The sequence below is a fragment of the Bactrocera dorsalis genome, chromosome 3 (assembly GCF_023373825.1).
Source record: "Bactrocera dorsalis isolate Fly_Bdor chromosome 3, ASM2337382v1, whole genome shotgun sequence".
NCBI lineage: Eukaryota > Metazoa > Arthropoda > Insecta > Diptera > Tephritidae > Bactrocera > Bactrocera dorsalis.
The window spans coordinates 49,201,227-49,223,281 of NC_064305.1; the positions used below are offsets into that span (position 1 = coordinate 49,201,227).

The 22,055-nt window shown below is 37.4% G+C and overlaps 3 protein-coding genes across 8 annotated transcripts in view; 2 read left to right on the forward strand and 1 right to left on the reverse strand.

Annotated features, from left to right (window-relative positions):
• Positions 1-9,029, reverse strand: part of LOC125777124 (uncharacterized) — a 172,901-nt gene extending 163,872 nt beyond the window's left edge. The window contains exon 1 of the mRNA XM_049451305.1: positions 6,749-9,029. Coding sequence (XP_049307262.1) covers positions 6,751-8,460 — 1,710 coding nt within the window. The 5' untranslated portion in view covers positions 8,461-9,029 and the 3' untranslated portion in view covers positions 6,749-6,750. The remainder of the gene's footprint in view (positions 1-6,748) is intronic.
• Positions 1-22,055, forward strand: part of LOC125777122 (uncharacterized) — a 358,233-nt gene that overhangs the window by 146,036 nt on the left and 190,142 nt on the right. The window lies entirely within an intron of this gene.
• Positions 1-22,055, forward strand: part of LOC105223359 (cyclic GMP-AMP synthase-like receptor) — a 108,892-nt gene that overhangs the window by 44,376 nt on the left and 42,461 nt on the right. The window lies entirely within an intron of this gene.

Genomic DNA, 22,055 nt, shown 5'->3' on the forward strand with positions numbered 1-22,055 from the left:
TTTCTTATTATATTTTCGTACACTTTACCCATTGTGTCGAGCATACACAGTGGTCGGTACGATGAGGGTTCTTCAGGTGGTTTCTTTGGTTTTGGGAGCAGAACCAATCGCTGTACATTCCACACGTCGGGGAACGCCTCTTCCTTTATGCACGCGTTGTACATTTTAGCGAATAGTTGGGGTTTTGAGCTTATAGTTTCCTTCAGGGCCCTTTTGGGTATCCCATCCAACCCAGGCGCTTTGGTGTTTTTGATTTTTTTTGCTATGGCCAATAGCTCTTCTTCCGTGACTAACGGGGGTGAAACTGCATCTTCGTTTCGTCGCTTAGCATAGGAAATCCGGTCGTGTCTCGTGAACAATGTTTCGACGACTTTTCCCATGAAAGAGGCATTTTTAGGTTGCTGCTGCTTATTTTTAAATCTCGACATACAGATTTTGTAAGCAGTTCCCCAAGGGTCAATGTTTATTCCCTCACAGAGCTTTTCAAAACATGATATTTTGCTCCGGGTAATTGCCGACTTTAGGAGCTTCTTGTGACTTTTATATTCATCTCTAAGGCGATTTTCGTTCGTTTCACTTCGGTTACGTTGTAGGCGCCGTCTGGCTGAGTGACAATGTTTTCTCAGCGTGGAAATTTCCTCATTCCACCAATACACAGGCCGCCGCTTATTGTGATGTGATGTTCTACGCATTGTTGCATCACATGCTGCGACCAGTTCCTTTTGCACTGCCGATACCAAGTGGGCGGCGTCGTCACCTGATGCCTTTGATGCACTCCAGATCAGCTCAAAAAGGTCTGAGTCGAACTCTTGTTGCTTCCAGCTTCGTTTTCGGGAAGTGTTTCTGCTAGGAAGTTCGGGCCCTCGGGAGTACGAGATTTGTGCGATAATTGCCATATGTGTTGTGTCGCTGTTTGTGTCGCTGTTTGTGTTTATGTTTGACACCGCCCACTTAATGTGCCTACTAAGCGAATCATTTGCAAACATAATGTCAATAATTGATCCTTTATTCCCTTTTTGTACGTACTTTGTGTAGTTTGTACATCTGCTGCCCCATGCAGTTGACCAAGCATTAAAATCACCCGTCAGAAACCAGAGGCAAAACATCGATTATAATATGTTTTGCCTTTGGTTTCTAATAAAAGTCTTAAAAGGAAATCCTCGAATTCGGTGATTGCTGCGCTATGACGAGCATAGCAGCTTACGAAATATATCCCATAGTCTTAAAAGGTTGACCTTTGCAGGACCATATTGCTGCTTTACCAGATTTGTCTGCAATCCATGTGCTTTCCGGACGCTGGGAGTATTGTTCACTTAGTATAGCGACATCAATGTTCTCTTCTATGACTGTCTGTTCAGTCAGACAGTTTGCAGAGGATGCAGCTCGGAACGTTTGTGCATACCTTTGCTAAATGTCCCGCGGTTCCACAGCGGGTACAATAGGAAGATCTGTCTGTCAAGCTGCAGCAATTTCGCGCCATGTGACCCAGGTGGAAACACTTATAGCATCTGGGGACAGGCGAAAATTCTCGAAGACGGCGGATTGACCACCCAATTTTTATTTTTCCTATTTTAAGTGCGGTCTTGGCATCTTGAGCACGCATGCATATAAGGGCTATTTGCGTGCCACTACCCGTTTTTCGCAGACTTTTCACACTGGAAATCGCCAGATTTTCGATTCCGCACTCCCTTTTTAGTGCTGCGCAGATTTCTTCGGGAGTTGTAATTTCATCGAGGTCCTTGCACGTAATCGTGACATTGTGGATCTTGGGCTGAATCTTAGCCATTTCGCCAACCACCCCCTCCAGGGCGCTTCGGAAAGATTCGGCTTTCGTCTTTGCTCGGTTTTTAAGTTCAATAAGTAAATCTCCTTTTAACGTTTTACGAATATGGGTTGCATTTGAACCCAGTACTTCAAGCCCTCTGTCACTTTTAATTTTTCGCAGAATATCTGCATACGACGCACCATCCTTCTTTGTTATGATTATGGCATCTGGTTTTATTTTGATTTTCCTTTCCAAAGGTTCCTTCTTTTTTACAACGTCTACCAATCTAGTCGTATTATCCTCTTGGGTTAATTTTGCTGCTCCACTGTACGACAATTGCGGCTTTTCGTTTACATTTTTTTGCTTTTTGGTAGGAGGTAAATAGCCTGGTGCTTCTCGCATTCTTTTAGGGGTATTATCATCTTTTCCAATGGTAGGTACTTGTGAGTTTTTCCATTTTGGCATGTAATGTCACTATGCTGCTTACTAAATCGAGCTTGATTTATATGCCTTTGGCCGGCCATCATCATTTCTAAATCTTTGATTTTTTTGCTCAGGTTGCAAAATATGCTAACCGTTTCATCTTTTTTAGTCTCCTCGGGTTTGCCCCCTCTGCTTTCTTGGCCAGCAGTATCTCCTCGCTTATTTGGTCCAGCAGCGGCGGACTTCTCATTATATTGGAGTTCCTTCGGAAAGGATTCTCCGGTGTTAGCCCAATACTATTTTTCTTGTTCTGTCCCAAACTTTACTACTTAAATAAAAAAATTAAAAACAAAAAAGATGGTTGGCAATGCCAAAACAAAAAAAAGAACAGCTGATTATTGTGTTTTCGATGGTTGGCAATTCGCAAACCAAAAGGAAAACGAAGACACGAGGAGGGGAACAGCCGATCGATCAAAACAAGAAACGGCAGAACAAAAAAAATTATTGAGTGCACGTTAATTGGAGGGGAAAGCCTATATTTGCAAAAAATTTGCCCAGAAAAACGAAAAGGTAAGTGCAAATGAAATTTATGTTATTAAAAAATCAATGTCTACTTATCTTTTCCTTTAGATTTGGTATCCACACATGTGGTTCACTATCTGGGATGTTTTACTCGAGCAATCATAATGATTTTTTTCATTGAGTTGTAAAATTTATAACAAATAAAAAATTTTCCCAAAAATAATCAAACTTTAACTGTTAATATCTTTTAAACGGTTGGGTTTACGAAAAAAACATAGGAAACCTTTTTTGTAGAGCATTCTATTTCTTACAAAATCTAAGGAATAAGATATTTTTTGAAGTAGTTGGAAGTTGGTTCTATCTGATTATAATAAAAAATAGAAAACTGTAAGTTGGAGGACCTTCCCGTTACAATTAAGAACTCATGCTTGGAGAGGCTTTCTTAGAGGTGTCTAGGAACCTATTTTTCCGAGTACCAAAAAAAAAAAAAAAATTTTTTTGAATCACCCTAAGCTACATATTCATTTCTGGCCTCATATACGTTTCTTTGTTTACATAACTGCATTTAGTCGACTGTGTAACTATTGTGTTTGCTAAATTAATTTTTATTTACATTAGTTAGATCGTAAATATGCCATGAAAGCCGGACAATTTTTGGTTATGTGTGTGGAGAATTAACTTTTACACCTCAGCGTCGAAATTTCACAGCACTAATTGAACAGTGCTATTTAGACTATTTTGGTTTTCCAGTGAAGAATCAAGACAAATCCTGGGTTCCACATAAATGTTGTGTAACGTGTGTAAGGCTCATTTTAGGTTGGGCTAAACAAGAACTTAGAGATTTGTCATTTGCTATACCAACGATTTGCACGGAACCAAAGAATCATGTAAGTGATTGTTATTTTTGTTTGACTCAAACAAAAGGTATTACTACGAAAATCAAAGAGGGAATATTTGTAGGTCCACAAATACGGCAATTGATGAAGGATAAGAGCTTTGAAGAAAAACTGAATGATCAGGAAAAACTCGCCTGGAAATATTTTGTGAATGTTGTTCAAAATTTTCTAGGTAACCATAAAGGAACTTATGATTTCATTTAAAGCTTTGGGGTGTAATATGTCCTTGAAAATACATATGCTGGACTCTCATCTGGATTTCTTTCCGGCAAATTTGGGTGCTGTGAGTGACGAACAAGGTGAGAGGTTCCATCAAGACATTTCCTTAATGGAGAAGCGTTATCAAGGGAAATGGAGTCCAGGAGTGCTAGCAAACTATTGTTGACTTAAAAGGGACCTACCGGAGCCAAATATTCAAGAAAACATAAGTATCTATTAGATATTAGGAAATAATTCTGCAAGTGTGGCTGAATTTTGTACTTTTTACGAAAATATATGTTTTGATGTCACAAGAAAACATGATGTGTACATTTTTTTCATTGATACATATATTATTATTTGGTGGCCCTAGTATGTATATTCAAAATTTGATATACATTTTCATGTGACAAAAAAAATTACTAAATTGTTGACCAGTGTAATTAGTTTAAAATTTCTACATTTAAGGTTGGTACGCAGCTCTCAAGTAATTGCTCAAGAACAGAAATACATTATTTCTGAAGTAATTTAGACAGCTGGTTACGCATTGTGAATGATCCACATTAGAAGAGCAAGAGAGAATAAACAAAGTAAACAAACTTTGTGCGTATGCATGTATGTATGTATGTGTATGGTAACACAAATATTTTCATTGAGATTTAAGGAATGTTGTTAATGATTGGTTGGTTTTATACAACATTTCAAAATGGAACATACTTTATAATACTGATTTCAACTAATTTAGGATGAATTTGACGATTACTTCGAATTTCCTGCAAGAAACAATTGTTGATTTGATGTTTCTTCGCAAAACCAGGTTTGCCATATTCACATTTTATTGAAAAAAAGTATTAAAAATTAGTACTAGATTTCTTGAGAGCTGCGTACTAGCACAAGTAAGCTTATCGCAGGAACGTTTCTGGACCGTTTCTTAAGCGTTTTTTTATATGAAGTTTTTACGTTTCTTGAGAGCTGCGTACTAAGCTTTACATTAAAAGTTTTGATATCATCTTAAAAATTCTAGCGGTCGCACATGTGCTCATATATAATTATGTGTGCATGTAAACAAATATGACAGACCATACGCATAATGTTTGTAAATTTGTCTACATACAACATATGTATGTATGTAAATATGTACACTAATGCTTCATGCGAAGTTTCCGTTTGTCAAAGAGTCAATGTGTCAACAGACCGACGCGGCGACAAAGCGTCATGGATAATATGATACGAGACTCTTGTATAGGCTCTCACTTTTCTCTCAAACGCGTTCCCTGATTATTTGACAGCGATGGAGATCAGGTAATTTCGAACAGCTGATATCAGAAAAGGCGGGATGCCAGAAATAAACCGCTATAATTAACTGACAAATTCTGTGTGAAATGAAATTTCATTAAATTGTGCGAACATAAATTTTTATGTAAATTAGTTAATGATTTTGCATTTTAACATTTATATATGCATTTTCAAAGTGTTTAATTTAGTGTTTTGTATAATTTAGCGAAAATTTCAATATTAAAGAAGTTTGTGGTCAGAATATATATCCAATATATTGTTACGATTTTTACTGCTTACTAATGTACTTTGCTAGGTTCGTATCTCTGGATTGACGAATAAAACCAAAACTGTTTAATTCAATTCAACAACTCTTTATTTTACAACTCGTCTACATTATAACAGTTTACTCTCAGCACTGATTGATTACGTTGGCGCTGCCACGGCTTATATAGCCACGCACTTCTCGCTGATGCCGACGTGTCCTTCTAGAATATTGCGTCTGGAAATTACCAGAACATAATGCTCTACGGCGCCAGACTCAGCAATTGTTTAAGTAGGCAAGCAGACAGTGCGTCGCCAGGTGTCTATTGTTTCGACGAGCAGACAGCCGCGGCGCCAGATGTCTACAACAAGACAAATGCTATTCCATATACCTACAGCTATTGTTCATAATAAGGGATGCATATAGCAATACAAATACAACTTAATACTACTTTTGTAACACTGCTCTCCACTAAAGCCTAATCGTCCCGATTAGGCACAAATCCTCTTGAACCAAATGAGGCGAGCCTCTCCAAATGTACCACTTTCATTTTACATCGTGCTTTTCCATTTCTTTGTATACGGTATACCACGTCATTTAGTCGTTTCATCACCATATAGGGTCCTTCCCAGGCTGTCTGCAGTTTCGGGGACAAGCCTTTCTTTCGAAGTGGATTGTACAACAGGACCAGATCACCTTCTTCAAAATCTTTTGAATTTGCCGCTTGATCGAACCGGTCCTTCATCTTATTGCTCATCAGATGCGTATGCTGTCTTACCATTAGATGCAATTCATTCATTTCTTCCTGTAAGGCAGAACAATAATCTCCATCATTTCTTACAGCTGTAGGATTCGTTCCAAACTTAAGATCAGCAGGGAGTCGCAGATCAGATCCGAAAATAATCTTTGCTGGCGTGTAACCAGTTGTCTCGTGCTTCGCTGAACGATACGCCAGCAGGAACATCTGGATGCACTTGTCCCAATTCCGTTGATCTTTATCAACGATTTTCCGCAGATGTTCTTCCAGCGTTCGGTTGAATCTCTCCACCATTCCATCTGATTGTGGATGTAGCGCTGTTGTCCGTGTCTTGTGGATGCCCAATAATGTACAGACTTTTTGGAAAATGGAAGATTCGAAATTCCTGCCTTGATCTGAGTGTAATTCGACGGGCACTCCGAACCTTTTTATCCAATTTTCTACAAACGCTTCGGCTACTGTCTTCGCTTCTTGGTTTGGTAAGGCATATACCTCTGGCCATTTACTGAAATAGTCCATGACAACCAGTAGATATTTGTTTCCGGCCGTACTGGTTGGGAACGGACCTGCAACATCCATTGCGACTCGTTCAAATGGTGATCCCACGTTGTACTGTTGCAGCCTACCGCGACTTTTGGCTTTAGGACCTTTAGCTGCACTCTACGCAATTACTTATCCATTCTGCTATGGAATCTTGACAACCGATCCAGTAGAACCGTTGTTTAATCTTCTCTATAGTTTTTGTAATTCCAAGGTGACCTCCACTAGGTCCATTGTGATATTCTTTCAACACTTTCGGGATCATGGACTTCGGTACTATGATCAGCAGACGAGACTGTTTGCCATCTTCACTTTCCCAGGTACGATGAAGGTATCCATTAACGAGGTTTATGCTGTTCCATTGGGCCCAATATGCTTTTGCCATTGGACTCTCGTTACTTATTTGTTCCTTTGGTGGTCGTACCCCATTTTCTTTGGCTATTATCAGCTTTACAAGATCAGGGTCCTCCAGCTGATTGATTCTGATGCGGTGAGGAGTCCAATCATCTTCAGGTTCTATATTCAGTAATCGCACGTCGATTATACCTTCTTTTCCCTCTGATTTGGAGCAATGTTTACGTTCCAGTGGACAAGGGCGACGCGATAATGCATCCGCATTTTTGTGGTGAATCCTCTTTCGGTGTTCTGTTGGTTGATTCCGTTTTGATGGGTTTACCTTTATATTGCAATTTCGGGCAAAGTGACCCGCTTTTCCACAGTTGAAACATCTGCCTGTTGTATTTACTCGCTGTGCAGCAATTGTCTTCAGAGTCTTCAATATTTCTTCCATCAGCGCCGGTTGTTCCATTTCAACTCTTTGTACTTTGTGTGCTGATTTACTTAGTAGCGAAGCTGTTTCCTGTGTGAGGGTGTGCGAAACCCTTTCAGCAAACGTTCTTTTTGGCAATGCATATGTGGCGCGTTTGGTGTCCACATCACGAATTCCATTTATGAAGCATTGAATTTTTACCCTCTCAATGTAATCCGCAGGTGCATCTGCATTTGCCAAATGAGCCAGTCGTTCTATTTCAGTTGCGAACTCTTGCAATGACTCGTTCATCTTCTGACCCCTATTTTGCAGTTCGATCTGGTATATTTGTTTCCGGTGCTCACTACCATATCGTCTTTCTATCGCACTCATCAATGCCTCATAGTTGTCCCGTTCACAGTCTGGAATAGTCTGAAGGATTTCTGCCGCAGGTCCTTTCAATGATACAAACAAGGACGCTACTTTGTCCGCTGCATTCCAGTTATTGGCCATTGCTGTCTTTTTAAACTGAAGTTTGAAAATTTGAAATGGAATACTTCCATCGAATGTGGGTGCCTTAAATCTTGGATTATTTGTTGATGGTGCAGGGCCATGCAGTTGCAGTTCTCGCATCCGATTACTCAAATGAAGAACTTCTGATTTCAAATTTTCTTCGTCATTTTTTAACGTGCTTAATTCGTCTTCCAATTTTGAAACTTTCTGTTGCACTTGTGTATTACTTTCTGTAATCTGTTGTACCAAACGCTTTTCTTGTTGTGTAAGGCGAGACTCTAACTGTGATGTATTTTCAGCTATTTGCGTCATTTGCTGTGCCAGACGATTTTCTGTTTGCACTGCCTTTTCTGCATTTTCAGCTATTTGCTGTGCCAGACGATTTCCTGTTTGCACTGCATTTTCTGTATTTTCAGCTATTTTCTGTATAGCCACTAACAGCATGTTCATGTCCACACTCGATGATGTCCGTTGTTCTTCTACTTTTTCTTCTACCTTTGTAGAAGTTTCTGGCCCATCAAATTCGAACTCGTCCACATTAATTCCATCCGCTTCCATTACTTCACGTAATCGTGCCTGCAGATCCGCCTTTTGCCCGCTTATCGGCAAATTACGCTCTTCCAGTTCCTTTTTTAATTGCTAAATTCTCAATTCTCCGAATTTAACCATCTTGAATTTGGATTATTTGACAATCCCACTTCTGACACCAATTGTTACGATTTTTACTGCTTGCTAATTTTCTTTGCTAGGTTCGTATCTCTGGATTGACGAATAAAACCAAAACTTTAATAAACTACTTTCAACTTTAATTCAATTCAACAACTCTTTATTTTACAACTCGTCTAAACTATAACAGTTTACTCTTAGCACTGATTGATTACGTTGGCGCTGCCACGGCTTATATAGCCACGCACTTCTCGCTGATGCCGACGTGTCCTTCTAGAATATTGCGTCTGGTAATTACCAGAACATAATGCTCTACGGCGCCAGACTCAGCAATTGTTTAAGTAGGCAATCAGACAGTGCGTCGCCAGGTGTCTATTGTTTCGACGAGCAGACAGCCGCGGCGCCAGATGTCTACAACAAGACAAATGCTATTCCATATACCTACAGCTATTGTTCATAATAAGGCATATAGAAATACAAATACAACTTAATACTACTTTTGTAACAATATATTTAATTTATATTTTAAGTTATAGCAATTAAATGTATATATGTATTGAAATTATTTCTCTTGAATATGCGATGTTTTTTATGAATTGTTTTATTTTTCTATTTATTACTTATTTTAAATAGTTACATTTTTATACTCTCGCAACAAAGTTGCTAAAGAGAGTATTATAGTTTTGTTCACATAACGGTTGTTTGTAAGTCCTAAAACTAAAAGAGTCAGATATAGGGTTATATATACCAAAGTGATCAGGGTGACGAGTAGAGTTGAAATCCGGATGTCTGTCTGCCCGTCCGTCCGTCTGTCCGTCCGTCCGTGCAAGCTGTAACTTGAGTAAAAATTGAGATATCGTGATGAAACTTGGTACACATATTTCTTGGCTCCATAAGAAGGTTAAGTTCGAAGATGGGCAAAACCGGCCCACTGCCACGCCCACAAAATGGCGGAAACCGAAAACCTATAAAGTGTCATAACTAAGCCATAAATAAAGATATTAAAGTGAAATTTGGCATAAAGGATCGCATTAGGGAGGGGCATATTTGGACGTAATATTTTTGGAAAAGTGGGCGTGGCCCCGCCCTCTACTAAGTTTTTTGTACATATCTCGGAAACTACTATAGCTATGTCAACCAAACTCTATAGAGTCATTTCCTTCAGGCATTTCCATATACAGTTCAAAAATGGAAGAGATCGGATAATAACCACGCCCACCTCCCATACAAAGGTTATGTTGAAAATCACCAAAAGTGCGTTAACCGACTAACAAAAAACTTCAGAAACACTAAATTTTACGGAAGAAATGACAGTAGGAAGCTGCACCCAGGCTTTTTTTAAAAATTGAAAATGGGCGTGGCGTCGCCCACTTATGGACCAAAAACCATCTCAGGAACTACTCGACCGATTTCAATGAAATTCGGTATATAATATTTTCCTAAGACCCTGATGACATGTACGAAATATGGGTGAAATCGGTTCACAACCACGCCTTCTTCCAATATAACGCTATTTTAAATTCCATCTGATGCCTTCTCTGGATAATATATACATTAGGAACCAATGATGATAGCGGAATAAAACTTTACACAAATACGGTATTTGAGCTGAGGTATCCCTTGTGAAAAAATTGTCGTGATCGGACTATAACTTTTCAAGGTCCCTGATATCGAACACGAAGAACTCAGTGCCTAACCTAACCTAACCTAATTTTTCACCGAAAATGTCGGTAAATCTCTCAGAATTTAATTCTACAGAATTTTGCAGCAAAATAAAAAAATATGTAAATGACGGATAATGAAATCTCGATTATCACTTTATCATGCGAGAGTATAAAATGTTCGGTGACACCCGAACTTAGCCCTTCCTTACTTGTCTAATCTAATATTTTTCAGCAGTGGCATCATTGGCAAATATTATAAAAAATGCGAGTTTTGACAACTCTCTCTCGAAGCAAAGAGTCTCGTATCATATTATCCATGAAAGCGTCACAACATTGTATTGTTGGTAGAGAATTCGAGCTGTGCCGAAAATATAAGCGAACGATCTCCGATTGTCACCGCTTCCCTTGCCGCTCTAACAGCTTTAAAAACAAACTTGTGTAAATATGTATGTATACGTATAAGGGTGCATACATATCAACGCAGATTTTTGCGAGCTACGGAAAAATATTTTGGAATTGACTAATATTATAAATCGACAACAGCTATATTGCCACTTTTGTCACTCCGTGTTTTTTGTGTTTTGCGAGTTTGCATCAGAAAGTTGTTCAATTTATGACTTTTAGCGTTTGCCATCGTCGCGAAAAGGCGCTTGTGGGCAAACGCATGCTCGGGGAGATGTTAACCCTGCTTAGATAACGTTATTTTTAAGTACTGAAAAGATAACGTACGTCTGAGAGACGTATTCAAGTTTTCGTCTTTTAAGGATGTCAATGGAAACACTTTTGCAGATATTTTTTTACGTAGATCTTTTTTTTAATTATTATACTTTTATTGAAAAAGCGAGAATATTCCCTTTTAACGGTTGTGAGAGAGAGAACGAAAAATAAAACAAGTGTACGTCTCACAGACGTACGTTATCTAAGCAGGGTTAAGGTGGTCGTTATAATGAATGAAGCGAGTTTGCTTGTTCAAAGTGCGCGTGCGTTCATGAATGAAATTGTTCTGTTGTAAGATTTACTACATTTGGCTGCCATATTAACTTGTGATGCCGCGGATGCTATTCCAGGTATTTGTTGTTTTTGTAGAACAATATTTGTAGTTTTTGCGTGTGACATACATATCTACATGTGAACGCAAATAAGTATGTATGTTGTGCATTATTTGCATGGGAATGTCATATGCACATATTTATGTATGTAGATGTGAGCAGCGCGCACTTGTTATTACTGATAAGTGATAATATGGTTTGAATTCGCGAAAACGAACATAAATACATATGGTCAGTATACATGTGAATATACATATATAAGTTTTAAATAATAAAATTTGTATACGATCCATGTACATTTATCACTTTTGTAATATATTTAATTTTTTTAATATATTATGATAGTTTGTTATATACATATGTATGTACATATATAATGAAGTATCCACATAAGCATGAATATATCAAATATATACAAGAAATAATTAAAATATAGGCCTTATTTTGACATTAACTAAAAATATTGCTTTGAAAAAGTAAATTAATTCAAATGTATTCAATTGCACCTATATTCAGATATGTATATGCACAAAAACAATTCATATGTATACACATGTTTGCATATAAACGTATAAAAATATAAGCAAAAGAGCTAATATACGTCGGTAACAGCAATATATACATAGTTCTGAGCATAATTTTTATTCAATGTTCAGCTCTGTTCAAGCGCAACTGTTAAGATTTCTCCTGCCGAGCTGGCAGTGGTGAAACTTTCTCATCTCGACCTAGTTAGCCAAAAATATTTTTACGTTCTCTGCGCAGTGAACCTTCTCTATAATAAAAGTTCTCTACTATTATTTTACGTTCTCTGCTACATATAGACTACGTATAGACTGCGTATCGCCCATATATTTCATAATAATAATAATATAGCGTGGTGATCGTAACCACGACCTGTGTCGCCACGGCGACAATCATATCTATATGGGTATATGCCATTAATATCGTTCCTCCAAGAAGAATTTCAGTTGGAAATAAACAACAATCCGATAGAATGTACTACAAGATATGGAACAACAATAGATGCAAGAATAGATATGGTGTTCCTTTAATTTCCAGTTGCCCTATACATTTGAATATTATTAGGAGTCGATTTTTTGACTTTTGGACAATTTTAGTATATGTAATAATTAAGCATCTAAGGTTTGTGCTTTTTTTCGAAAAGTAACAAAATGTTTAATATTGTTAGACTGAATTCTGACTTTGTTTTTTTCTGCCAGTAGTAGTCGTACGACGTACCGGCCATTATTTGATCGAGTAGTTGTGGCTTTAGAGAAGTCCTCACAATACTGATCTTCTTTAGTTTTGTTAGTTATGGGAGTTCCCTTAACGTTTGAAATGTCCTCAATTGTGAATTAAGGCATTTGTCATCAACTCGAGTTGCTATAGTGGTAACTGGTTCTGTAATTAGTCCTCTTTGTGCTTCGCTGTGTAGTGTTTGAGATTTTTGTAACTTTGAGCAACATGGTGTCTCTTGATAACTTTTAGAATCTCGGTATTTGCAATTAAACCCGTGGTCATATTTGTATACGCGATTTTTTGGCGTGAGATGGGATAAGTGCTGTAAGGAAACATTGAATGATGTCTTTCGCGACAATATAAGCAATTAAATTTGCTTTTGCAATTTTTATAATATATTATTATTTGTCTCCTATATTTCTCAGAAGCACGCTGATTAGCCATTAATTGGGAATTGCTTTCGGCGTCGAGAAATGGCTATGACGGGTGTTTGAGTGGACTACTGAGTCACCATACGCTGTGCGTTTCCTTGAGCTATGCGGATAACATTTTTCTCACGTTGAGCATCTCCAGCTCTAACTTCTTCCTGCTCACGTCTGCACTGTTCACCATGATAGCAAGAATTTAGAAGATTTAACTTACGTTTGCGAGTCATAATTAGGTACACAAAAAATGTCAAAAATATCCTAGTCCTAGAAATATGTATGAAATACAGTATATAAAAATAGCTATTGAATTTTTAGCAAAAATATTACCATACCTATTTTGTCAATAGATGTCGTTGCAGTCGTATATCTTCGCACTCGTAAGCGTTGTTGAAAACTACTTGAAAACTTACATTCAGTGTTGCCAGAATATTTTTCCAGGGACCACTAGTGTCGACTCTAACACCACTAAATGACCACTAGATTTTAAATTTTTAAACAAAAAGTGAATAATAAAAAATAATCTTATTTTGATTTACCTTAGCATTTTCTTGATGTTTTTTGGTCGTTGTATGACTTTTTAAATCTGCATAGTGATTCCGCATAACCTACACTTAGCTACTTTATTGCCGTCATTATCTTCTACAACTTGTAACCAATCTTTTAAATAAGGGTCTTTGAGCCAGAAATCTCTAAATTTTTGAGAATACTGCCGTTTACTAAACATTGTTATATGAGTATATTAATGATGGAGTACATTACAAGGAAATTTTCACTTTAAAAGATTTAAAAAATTAAGATTTATTATGTTACGAAAAAAGAAAGAGCGAACAAAATAAAAGAGAACGTATGAGTATATCAAACAATTGGGTATAGTGGAATGTAGCTGTTAAAAAGGCTCCCCACTTGAGATATAACAGGCTATCTTTATTTGTCTTATTCGTAGCTCTTTAAAAGCTTGAAATAGAACTAAAATATCTTATGGTGGAAGCAATTGTGAAGAATATTTATAATATATATTATTAATTTTTTGTATTTACCGTCAGAGGGTAGTTACCACTAAAAAAACCACCAGCCACTAAAAAAGTTGTTTGCCCACTAGAGGGAATGTAAAACCACTAGTTTTAGTGGTAAAACCACTGAGTTGGCATCACTGCTTACATTCCACTCATTATTATCGGTGCCTGCTCTAGTTTAATGGATGTTTTTGGAAGACATATTTTGCCAGCCCTAAATTGTCACTTGATATTTGTTTACATTTCATATACAAATACAGCTGTCGCTTGATATTCTCATATTAGGGGGACTCTCTTGCTCTTGCAAAACCTTGCACGGTGCAGAAATTGCAGAATTTTCCTCTTTCAACGGCACAACAACAAACACACGCAGAAAATTATTTGCAATGGCTGTAAAATATGTCAGACCAAAACCCATGTTTATTTTCGTGCCGTCATATATCACTAGATTCTGCAATCGGTGCTCTCTTGCCCTTTCATATTTCAGTATAGGATTTTTTGCATTTTGTGTCATCGTGCAATATTGCAAGAGCAAGAGAATGTCGCTATTGATATTTGTCAGTGAAAACTCACCGAAAACACACATTGTCGGTCCGAACGGCTTAGATTCCACAACATTGAAATATGTTTCCAAATTTTGCAATATCGGTCAGATCATAGTATTACGAGTCTTATGCCACTGAACAATTACAATTACAGATATTTAGCTGAATTGCAGTTACGAGTCTTATGCCACTAAACAATTACAATTACAGATGTTTAGCGGAATTGAAGTTATGATTCTTTTGCCACTGAACAGTTATTATTCTGGCAACTTCTGACGCTGCGGCACGGTAATGCATATATACATAAGAACGTTAAGTTTTCAAAGTAAAAGTTTCGAGGTGTTATTGTATTTCATATAAAAGTCATTTGATACCATTGGAGAAATAAAGCAATTAACGCTAAAATTGGTAACCTCAACGTGATTCCTAAAGATTGCGTCAAACTAATCCTACTAATACTAATTCGCATTATAAGTACAACAAAAATGATTCTCGATAGCGGCAAATTCTGCCGATTTGACAGTGTTTTGCTGTATAAAAGTCCGGGTACGCTCCAGTTACGTAGACCTGACTTTCGTGGGAACGACGGAAACATTTTGTCGTTATTGGCGACAAATTCTCTTTTGGCTCCTGTAACTCCAGTCACGTTTTTCCGCCTTTCTTTTCACTACATTTTCGCAAATGTTGGAGCGGTTCGGCTACCTGACACCTAGAACGTATACATAATTAATTTCTAAGTTGGTATGATGGTTTCACACATTTGTTAGAAGGAATTGCCATTAGTGCGCTTGATCATTTGTTCGTTTGAATACCCGCTTTTAATATTTTCAAAGAAAAAATAATGACGGGAATTCCATAATCCATCAGAATGTTTTGAATACCCGCTAATATTTTCAATACCAAATTATTAACGGAAGTTTCCTAATCTTTGGGAAAATATTAAAAACCCGTAATTTTTTTATTCCATCATTTTTTCTGAAATTAAGAGCTTCTTAATAAAAGAATAAATAAATATGAAAGAGTAAAAGTAACTCCATTTTTATTAAAATTCATGTAATTTATTACTAAGTGTTATTAGAAATTTGAATAACGTTGTTATTCTTCGAAAATTGTAAAAAAAAAAATCTCTGTTTAATTGCTGAGTGCGTTAATAATAAATAATAAATAAATAAATAAATATCTAAGAATATTGCAACCATGAAAAGAGTTTCAAATTTGGTTTTACCAATAAGTAAAATTAAAAATTTAATTAAATTAAATTAAAATATTCCATAATACCATTTTGCATATATATATTGCAATTGCCACTTCAAACATCTGCCATACCTCACTATTTTTCCTAGATACATTTTCTGCCATGATTAAAAATTATAAGAACGTTACACTCAAGACTTCAAACCGCTATGACGAAAAATAGCATATACGCAGATATAGCAACAAGCTGTTGACTGAGCTTGACCTCGGGAATCGGAAGCCTATTCATCTTCTCAGGGGAATGAGGACCCTGGCTGGCAACAGAGCATCACAAGAGCTTCTTCGCAGTAAGTGGTTGGGACTGCTGCTTGACATCGTATGCAAAATCCTCAAAGCCATCCAGAAAAATAGCACGCTTGACCAGCTCGCCGAAGCTGCAGACAGTGCCATAGAAAACCACACCAGTTCTCAGGTTATGTCAACCAGCACCCTGGCCTTACCAACTCATGTCCAGGCCTACGCAAGCAGTGGTTTCCATTTCTAGCCACATCACAGTTACGACACCAGGCCCTTTGTGGAGAACAGGCTCAGCAACCTAGAGCGGGCCATAGAGATTCTGACAGCTGCACTCTCCGAGTTGTCCAGCGAACTCGGCAATAGCAGCGAGAGACGTCCACGATCACGATATCGAACTTTAGGAACATCAGGTCTTTGTTTCTATCACGGAAAATTCGGTGAGAGAGCCCACCGATGCCTTTAACCCTGCACCTATAAGCTTACTACCAACCAGGCAAACTAGCGAGGCTGACATCATCAGTCAAGGTGGTTGGCGACAGCAGTCAACATGTTCCATCCAACAAGGAGTATCGCTTGCATGTACATAACAAATCGTCACACCAGAGATTCCTCGTCAACTCTGGCTCAGTGGTCTTTGTAGTACCACGAGTAAAAACTATTACTGACGGTGACGGTAAAATAATCTATTTTTAAAATCGATTTTCAGTAGTCGAAGTGGATTAAGAATCGGTTCTTGACATTCGAAAAATCGTGTAAAAAAACATTTTCGAAAGTTTTGAGCCTGTTTTTCAGTTGAAAAAAAAGGTTGCCTCAGAATGGCACACTCTAATATATATATTATTATTATATATTAGAATATATTTATAAAAAACTAGCTGACCCCGCAGCCGTTGTCCTGCGTGAAATTATGTAGTTTGAAATGAAAAGAAAGTTAAATTTATCATTTCATATTTTTTTCAATGTAACGCAGCTTTATAAACAACATTTTTCGGTTTCTGTTCTTGTGTACAGAAAAGATGGTTTTCCAACTCGTGAGCACGCTACGGCCATGTGAAAAACATAGCATTTCCAAAATTATGCCTCACACTATCTTTAGGTCCTGCTGACTGTCATCTCAAATTCAATTTTCACTGGAAACAGAATACGTTTGAACTGTAATGGCAAATCGTTAGAACTCAGAGGAATTCGTAGAATCAAGCATTCTGTCCCTTTGTACTCGATAGGTGCGTCACAAACAGTCGGGTTCCATTACACAGTTTCGGCGCATGAAGATTGGGAAACATAATAACGGCAGATCCTACTTTGAAACGCAAATGATGCGGTGGCATACCAAGCCTGTCCAAAGAATTTAGGAATACCACTGGATAATTCACGGCGTCGTCTTCATAGTCAAGACGATCGATCGATTTGTATGAGCGCAAGTCTCCCGGAACTTGACTTTGAATCTTCCAGTTGAAGTCAACAACATCGGTATTTTTGGCAGCTAACATTGTGCGTACACTTAAGAAATCGTAGTTATGATAATTTGGCCAATATCCGAACATTTGTGATGAGTTCATCCTTCGTGAATTGATAAAGGGAAGATGGAATTGATATCAAACCACCGGAAGTATCAACCGAAATTGAACCATTTCCGATTTTTAGGAAAGACGATGTAAAATGTCTTTGACAATGTCGAGGTTTATATCGAAAAGTATGCGAACTTCATTTTCATTCGAGTGATTAGCGTGTTCCAGCATTTGTAATTGCTGCCGTACTTCTCCAAAACTTGCACATATTCCCATATACCATTCACAGTAAGCAATGACTCAAATAAAGTTGAACCGCGTACATTAATCAATAGCAACCGAAGGTAGAAACAATCGTTGTTTATCGTGTGGATTGTGTAAATTCGTTCTAATGCATTAGTTGATAAAAGACACCTGGATGTCAATCTACTGGTTGGCCTTGCTTTCTGCGTAACTATTCGACGATGCATTCCATGTACAATATCAAGGTATTTTCGAATAGAGCAATGTTCTCACAAACACATCACTGAAGAATGTTAAGAAAAAGCTCGTCAATGTTAATTTTGTTGCTGGCGATGTTTCCACTGGCTATACTGTATTCTCTGGGATGAAAACACTCTTTGGCCATTCTCCAAATTAACTGCGAGACGCACAACAGTCGGAAAATTGAATGCATTGCAAAACCAAATACTAAATATCCTACAAAGCGCTTTATTGCAGTTCACGTATCGACCGTATCGTTCAAGACCAATAATCGCCATGTTGCTTCCTTTGGTGACGTACTTACAAATGTATTTTATCGATTACACCAAACTGCAATACTCAACATTGACATGAATTTTGAATGTGAATTAGACAACAGTGGCGAATATGGTACGATCCATGTGTTGTCAACTTCGATACTCACGCCTCTAAATTGAATGATAAATGTTCTGCTATTGTCGTCTGGTGAGCAACGCCGATAGAGTGGATATCCATCATTTCTAGTTTGTGTTTCCGAAAGAAAAGTTCGTGGATACTGTTTCATGCATTTATTGATAGACATTCAAACCGAACTGGGGTTGTGGTGTCCGTAAGGTCCATGAACCTTATAATACTGGATCTTTCTTTGCATCAGGAATTGCCGCATTATTGAATGATTTCATCAATTTGATCTGGTGTAACCACCTTCCACCATCCAAAGAAGAATGTGTGCGTGCGGCAAATCTCTCTTTTGCCACTCAACAGAGTACATCTAGCATCTAACAGCACCATATATGCGTTGCTTCAAGATAATGTCCATCGAAGCTGTTGAAAAGTCTTGCTATGACATCGTGACGATCGCTTTCTGATTGATCGCGACCCATAATACCGCACGTATATCATCGCATCCTGGGAGTACTCGTTCATGTGGCTTGGGCTGCTAATGTATGTTGATGCCAAAAAGAACGCCGACCGATATAAGCGCGACCTCTTCATGGCATCGTGACAAATTTCAAGCTGTAATTGATCTCTTTGTGTGAAAAACACATAACATTTTCACGGAATAATTTTCGAAAATTTTTGAAGCAAGCGCCAAATTTGAAAGATTTAAATAATTGAAAAACAAAACAAAAAAATTCAATAAAAACATTTGTATGGAAAAAATTAACTTTTTGGAATTTTTCAATTTTCCGACATTTCCTCATGAAAGACATACAAGTTCTTTATTTCTAAATCTTTCCCGATCCATGACGAACAACCTCTTAAAATTTCATCAATATTGGTTCAGCCGTTCTCTTAGCGTTACTAACGAACAAACATTCATTCGTTTGTATGAGAAAAAGAAAAGTGCTGTTTTCAGGGGTTTTCCGGCAATTATTCGAATTTTTTCTCCGCAGAAACCATCCCTGAACCTCAACGAACATTATAAAAAAAGAATCATCAAATTTGGTTCAGTCGTATGAAAGTTATGAGCGTACATACATTTTGGCGATTCATATGTATTTATATAGATAAGTTGAAGTTTAATTAGAAATACGAAAAGACTTTTTCTACTACCCAATGTATACCACATATAAAAGAGAAAGAGAAATGTTGGTATGCATGTTCGTCATAAACTCCGAAACGGCTAGACCGCTTTCAATGAAATTTTACGACGAACCTTAGAATGGTTCAGGGAGTGTTCCTGTAAGGTTTAGTGGCGATCGAAATTTGTACTTAATGTTCTTCAATGAATTATCGATGCAAGTACCTTTTTAGAATTTTAAATACACATTCGGTTGTACTTACTTCTCCTTGCCCCGCGCAAACAATATTTCTAACTCCCCACTTTTGTTTTTAAAAATTAGAACGAAGCAGTTGAACGATTGCAGACAAGGACGAGCGTGAGGAAGAAATTCCCCATAGTTCTTCTTCTTCTTTACTGGCGTAGACACCGCTTACGCGATTATAGCCGAGTTAACAACAGCTCGCCAGTCGTTTCTTCTTTTCCCTACATGGCGCCAATTGGATATTTCAAGCGAAGACAGGTCCTTTCAACGAAATGGAGGTCTTTCTCTGTTTCCTCCGGCGGGTACTGCGTACTTTCAGAGCGTAGTCGCCGTCTTTTAATTCGCTAAACTATGCCAATGTCGTCATATATCTCAGACGGAATACATACAACTTTGCCGACAAACATATTGACGCTGAATTGTGCGTATCGCCGCGAAGCTCACAAAATTTCTGTGAATCGACATTTTTGCAGTGCTTTATTATTAAAAATTTTATATTGGCTACATTTTTTTTTCATGATGAATAAATTTTCTTATCACTGATCTATGAAGCGAAGAAGATAAAGGCGTTCTTTCTGATAATTGTATTGCTGGAGTGACCTGCCTTAGGTTCAGATATGATTCCGACCGAGAATCTAGGGAGAATTCTTTCAGGCAAAATGTATGCATCTTTCAACCAATATGGCAACCTTAAGCAACTAAAACCAGCAAGACAAATGGGACAAAAATCATATGTTTATGCGTGCTAAGAAAAAATGGGGGAGTCAATGCTTCATCGTGTCCAAATGGTGAAAGTATATTACGGTTTCACAGTACTTTTTTCAAAAATTAAACACCATTTGATTACGGTTGTACGTATCACCTAAAACTAAGCGAGATAGATATAGAATTTATATATATAAATTCTTATGATGAAGACACAAGTTGAAATCCTGGATACTGTCTGTATGTCCGTAGGTCCGTACTTGTAAGCTGGAACTTGAGTAAAATAGAGATACCTTAATGAAACTTGATATAATCGGACTACTGCCACGCTCACAAAACGCCCTTAACCGGAAATTTATAAAGTGCCAAAACTAAACACTAAATTAAGATAGTTGTAGATCTACATATATGTACATCTAATTTACACCAATCTGGAGACCCGCCCGACCGATTTCAACCAAATTCGGTACATGCCATTCTTCGGATATTCCTATATTGTGAATATGAGTTAAATTGAACTCCAACCCCTCCTACTTTGCATATAACACAATTGTAAACTCCACTTGATTCTTTCACTTTCCTGTGTACTGTCAAAAAGCTATTAATATAATGGAATATAACTTTGCATGAATAATGCCTTTAAAGTATTTCTTCTTACGACCAAAAATTGTATAAATGGAACCAAAACTGTTCAAGTTTCGGCGTAACGACTCCTGAGCCTATGGTTGACTTTTTACAGAAAAGAACCTTACATATATACCAGAAAGTATTACCACGGCTTTAACCCTAGCAAGTTGCAAGAGTATGAAATATTCAGTTGTACCCCAACTTAGCTCTTCCTTACTTGTTACTTTAAACCACTTATTATTTAACAAATCTTTAATTTCAAATCTTTTAAGATTTTTTATGACTTGAAGAACATCATAAATACAAATAATGTACTTCATCCACCCTGGCGTTAAAATCGTTAAATACAATTTTTACAAATTTGCTCAAATCGTCGCTTCTCTAACGTCGGGGCGTGTGCAAATACATATACACATGTTATGTTGAAAAAATTTGTTCTGATTAGCATTTAGGAGAATACTAAAAGCATTACGGATCGTGATTCATGGTGTCGATCATGCCATAACATCATGAATGTGAAATAATGCACCGAACAAGCATTTTCTATATACGATAGCTCGACACCAATATAGTACAGTTTACTTGTTTTATAGCTAAATGTTCAAAATGTTAATAACTTAACTAAAGTGAAATCTGTTTCCTTAATTTCACATGTACACAGAAAAACTATCAGTTGTCGAACAAAGTACTGCAAAGATCATATAAGGTTTGTCCGGAAAGTAATAGGACTGAGTCGATCAAAAAAAATTGATTGAACCAATTATTATAATTCTTTAAAAACTTTCAAAATGGGCTCCTTATGAGTTTAATCGCGTGCCTCTGCTCTAACGAACGCTGTATTTTCGGCTTGCGCCACTCACAGGAACACGTCGCTCGAAAATGTTTGTTCTGTTCAGGAGTCGCGGCGGAAGAAAATCAGTCCTATTACTCTCCGTACAAACCCTATACTGTATGTGAAAATATTCTAATCCTAATTCTAACGTTGCG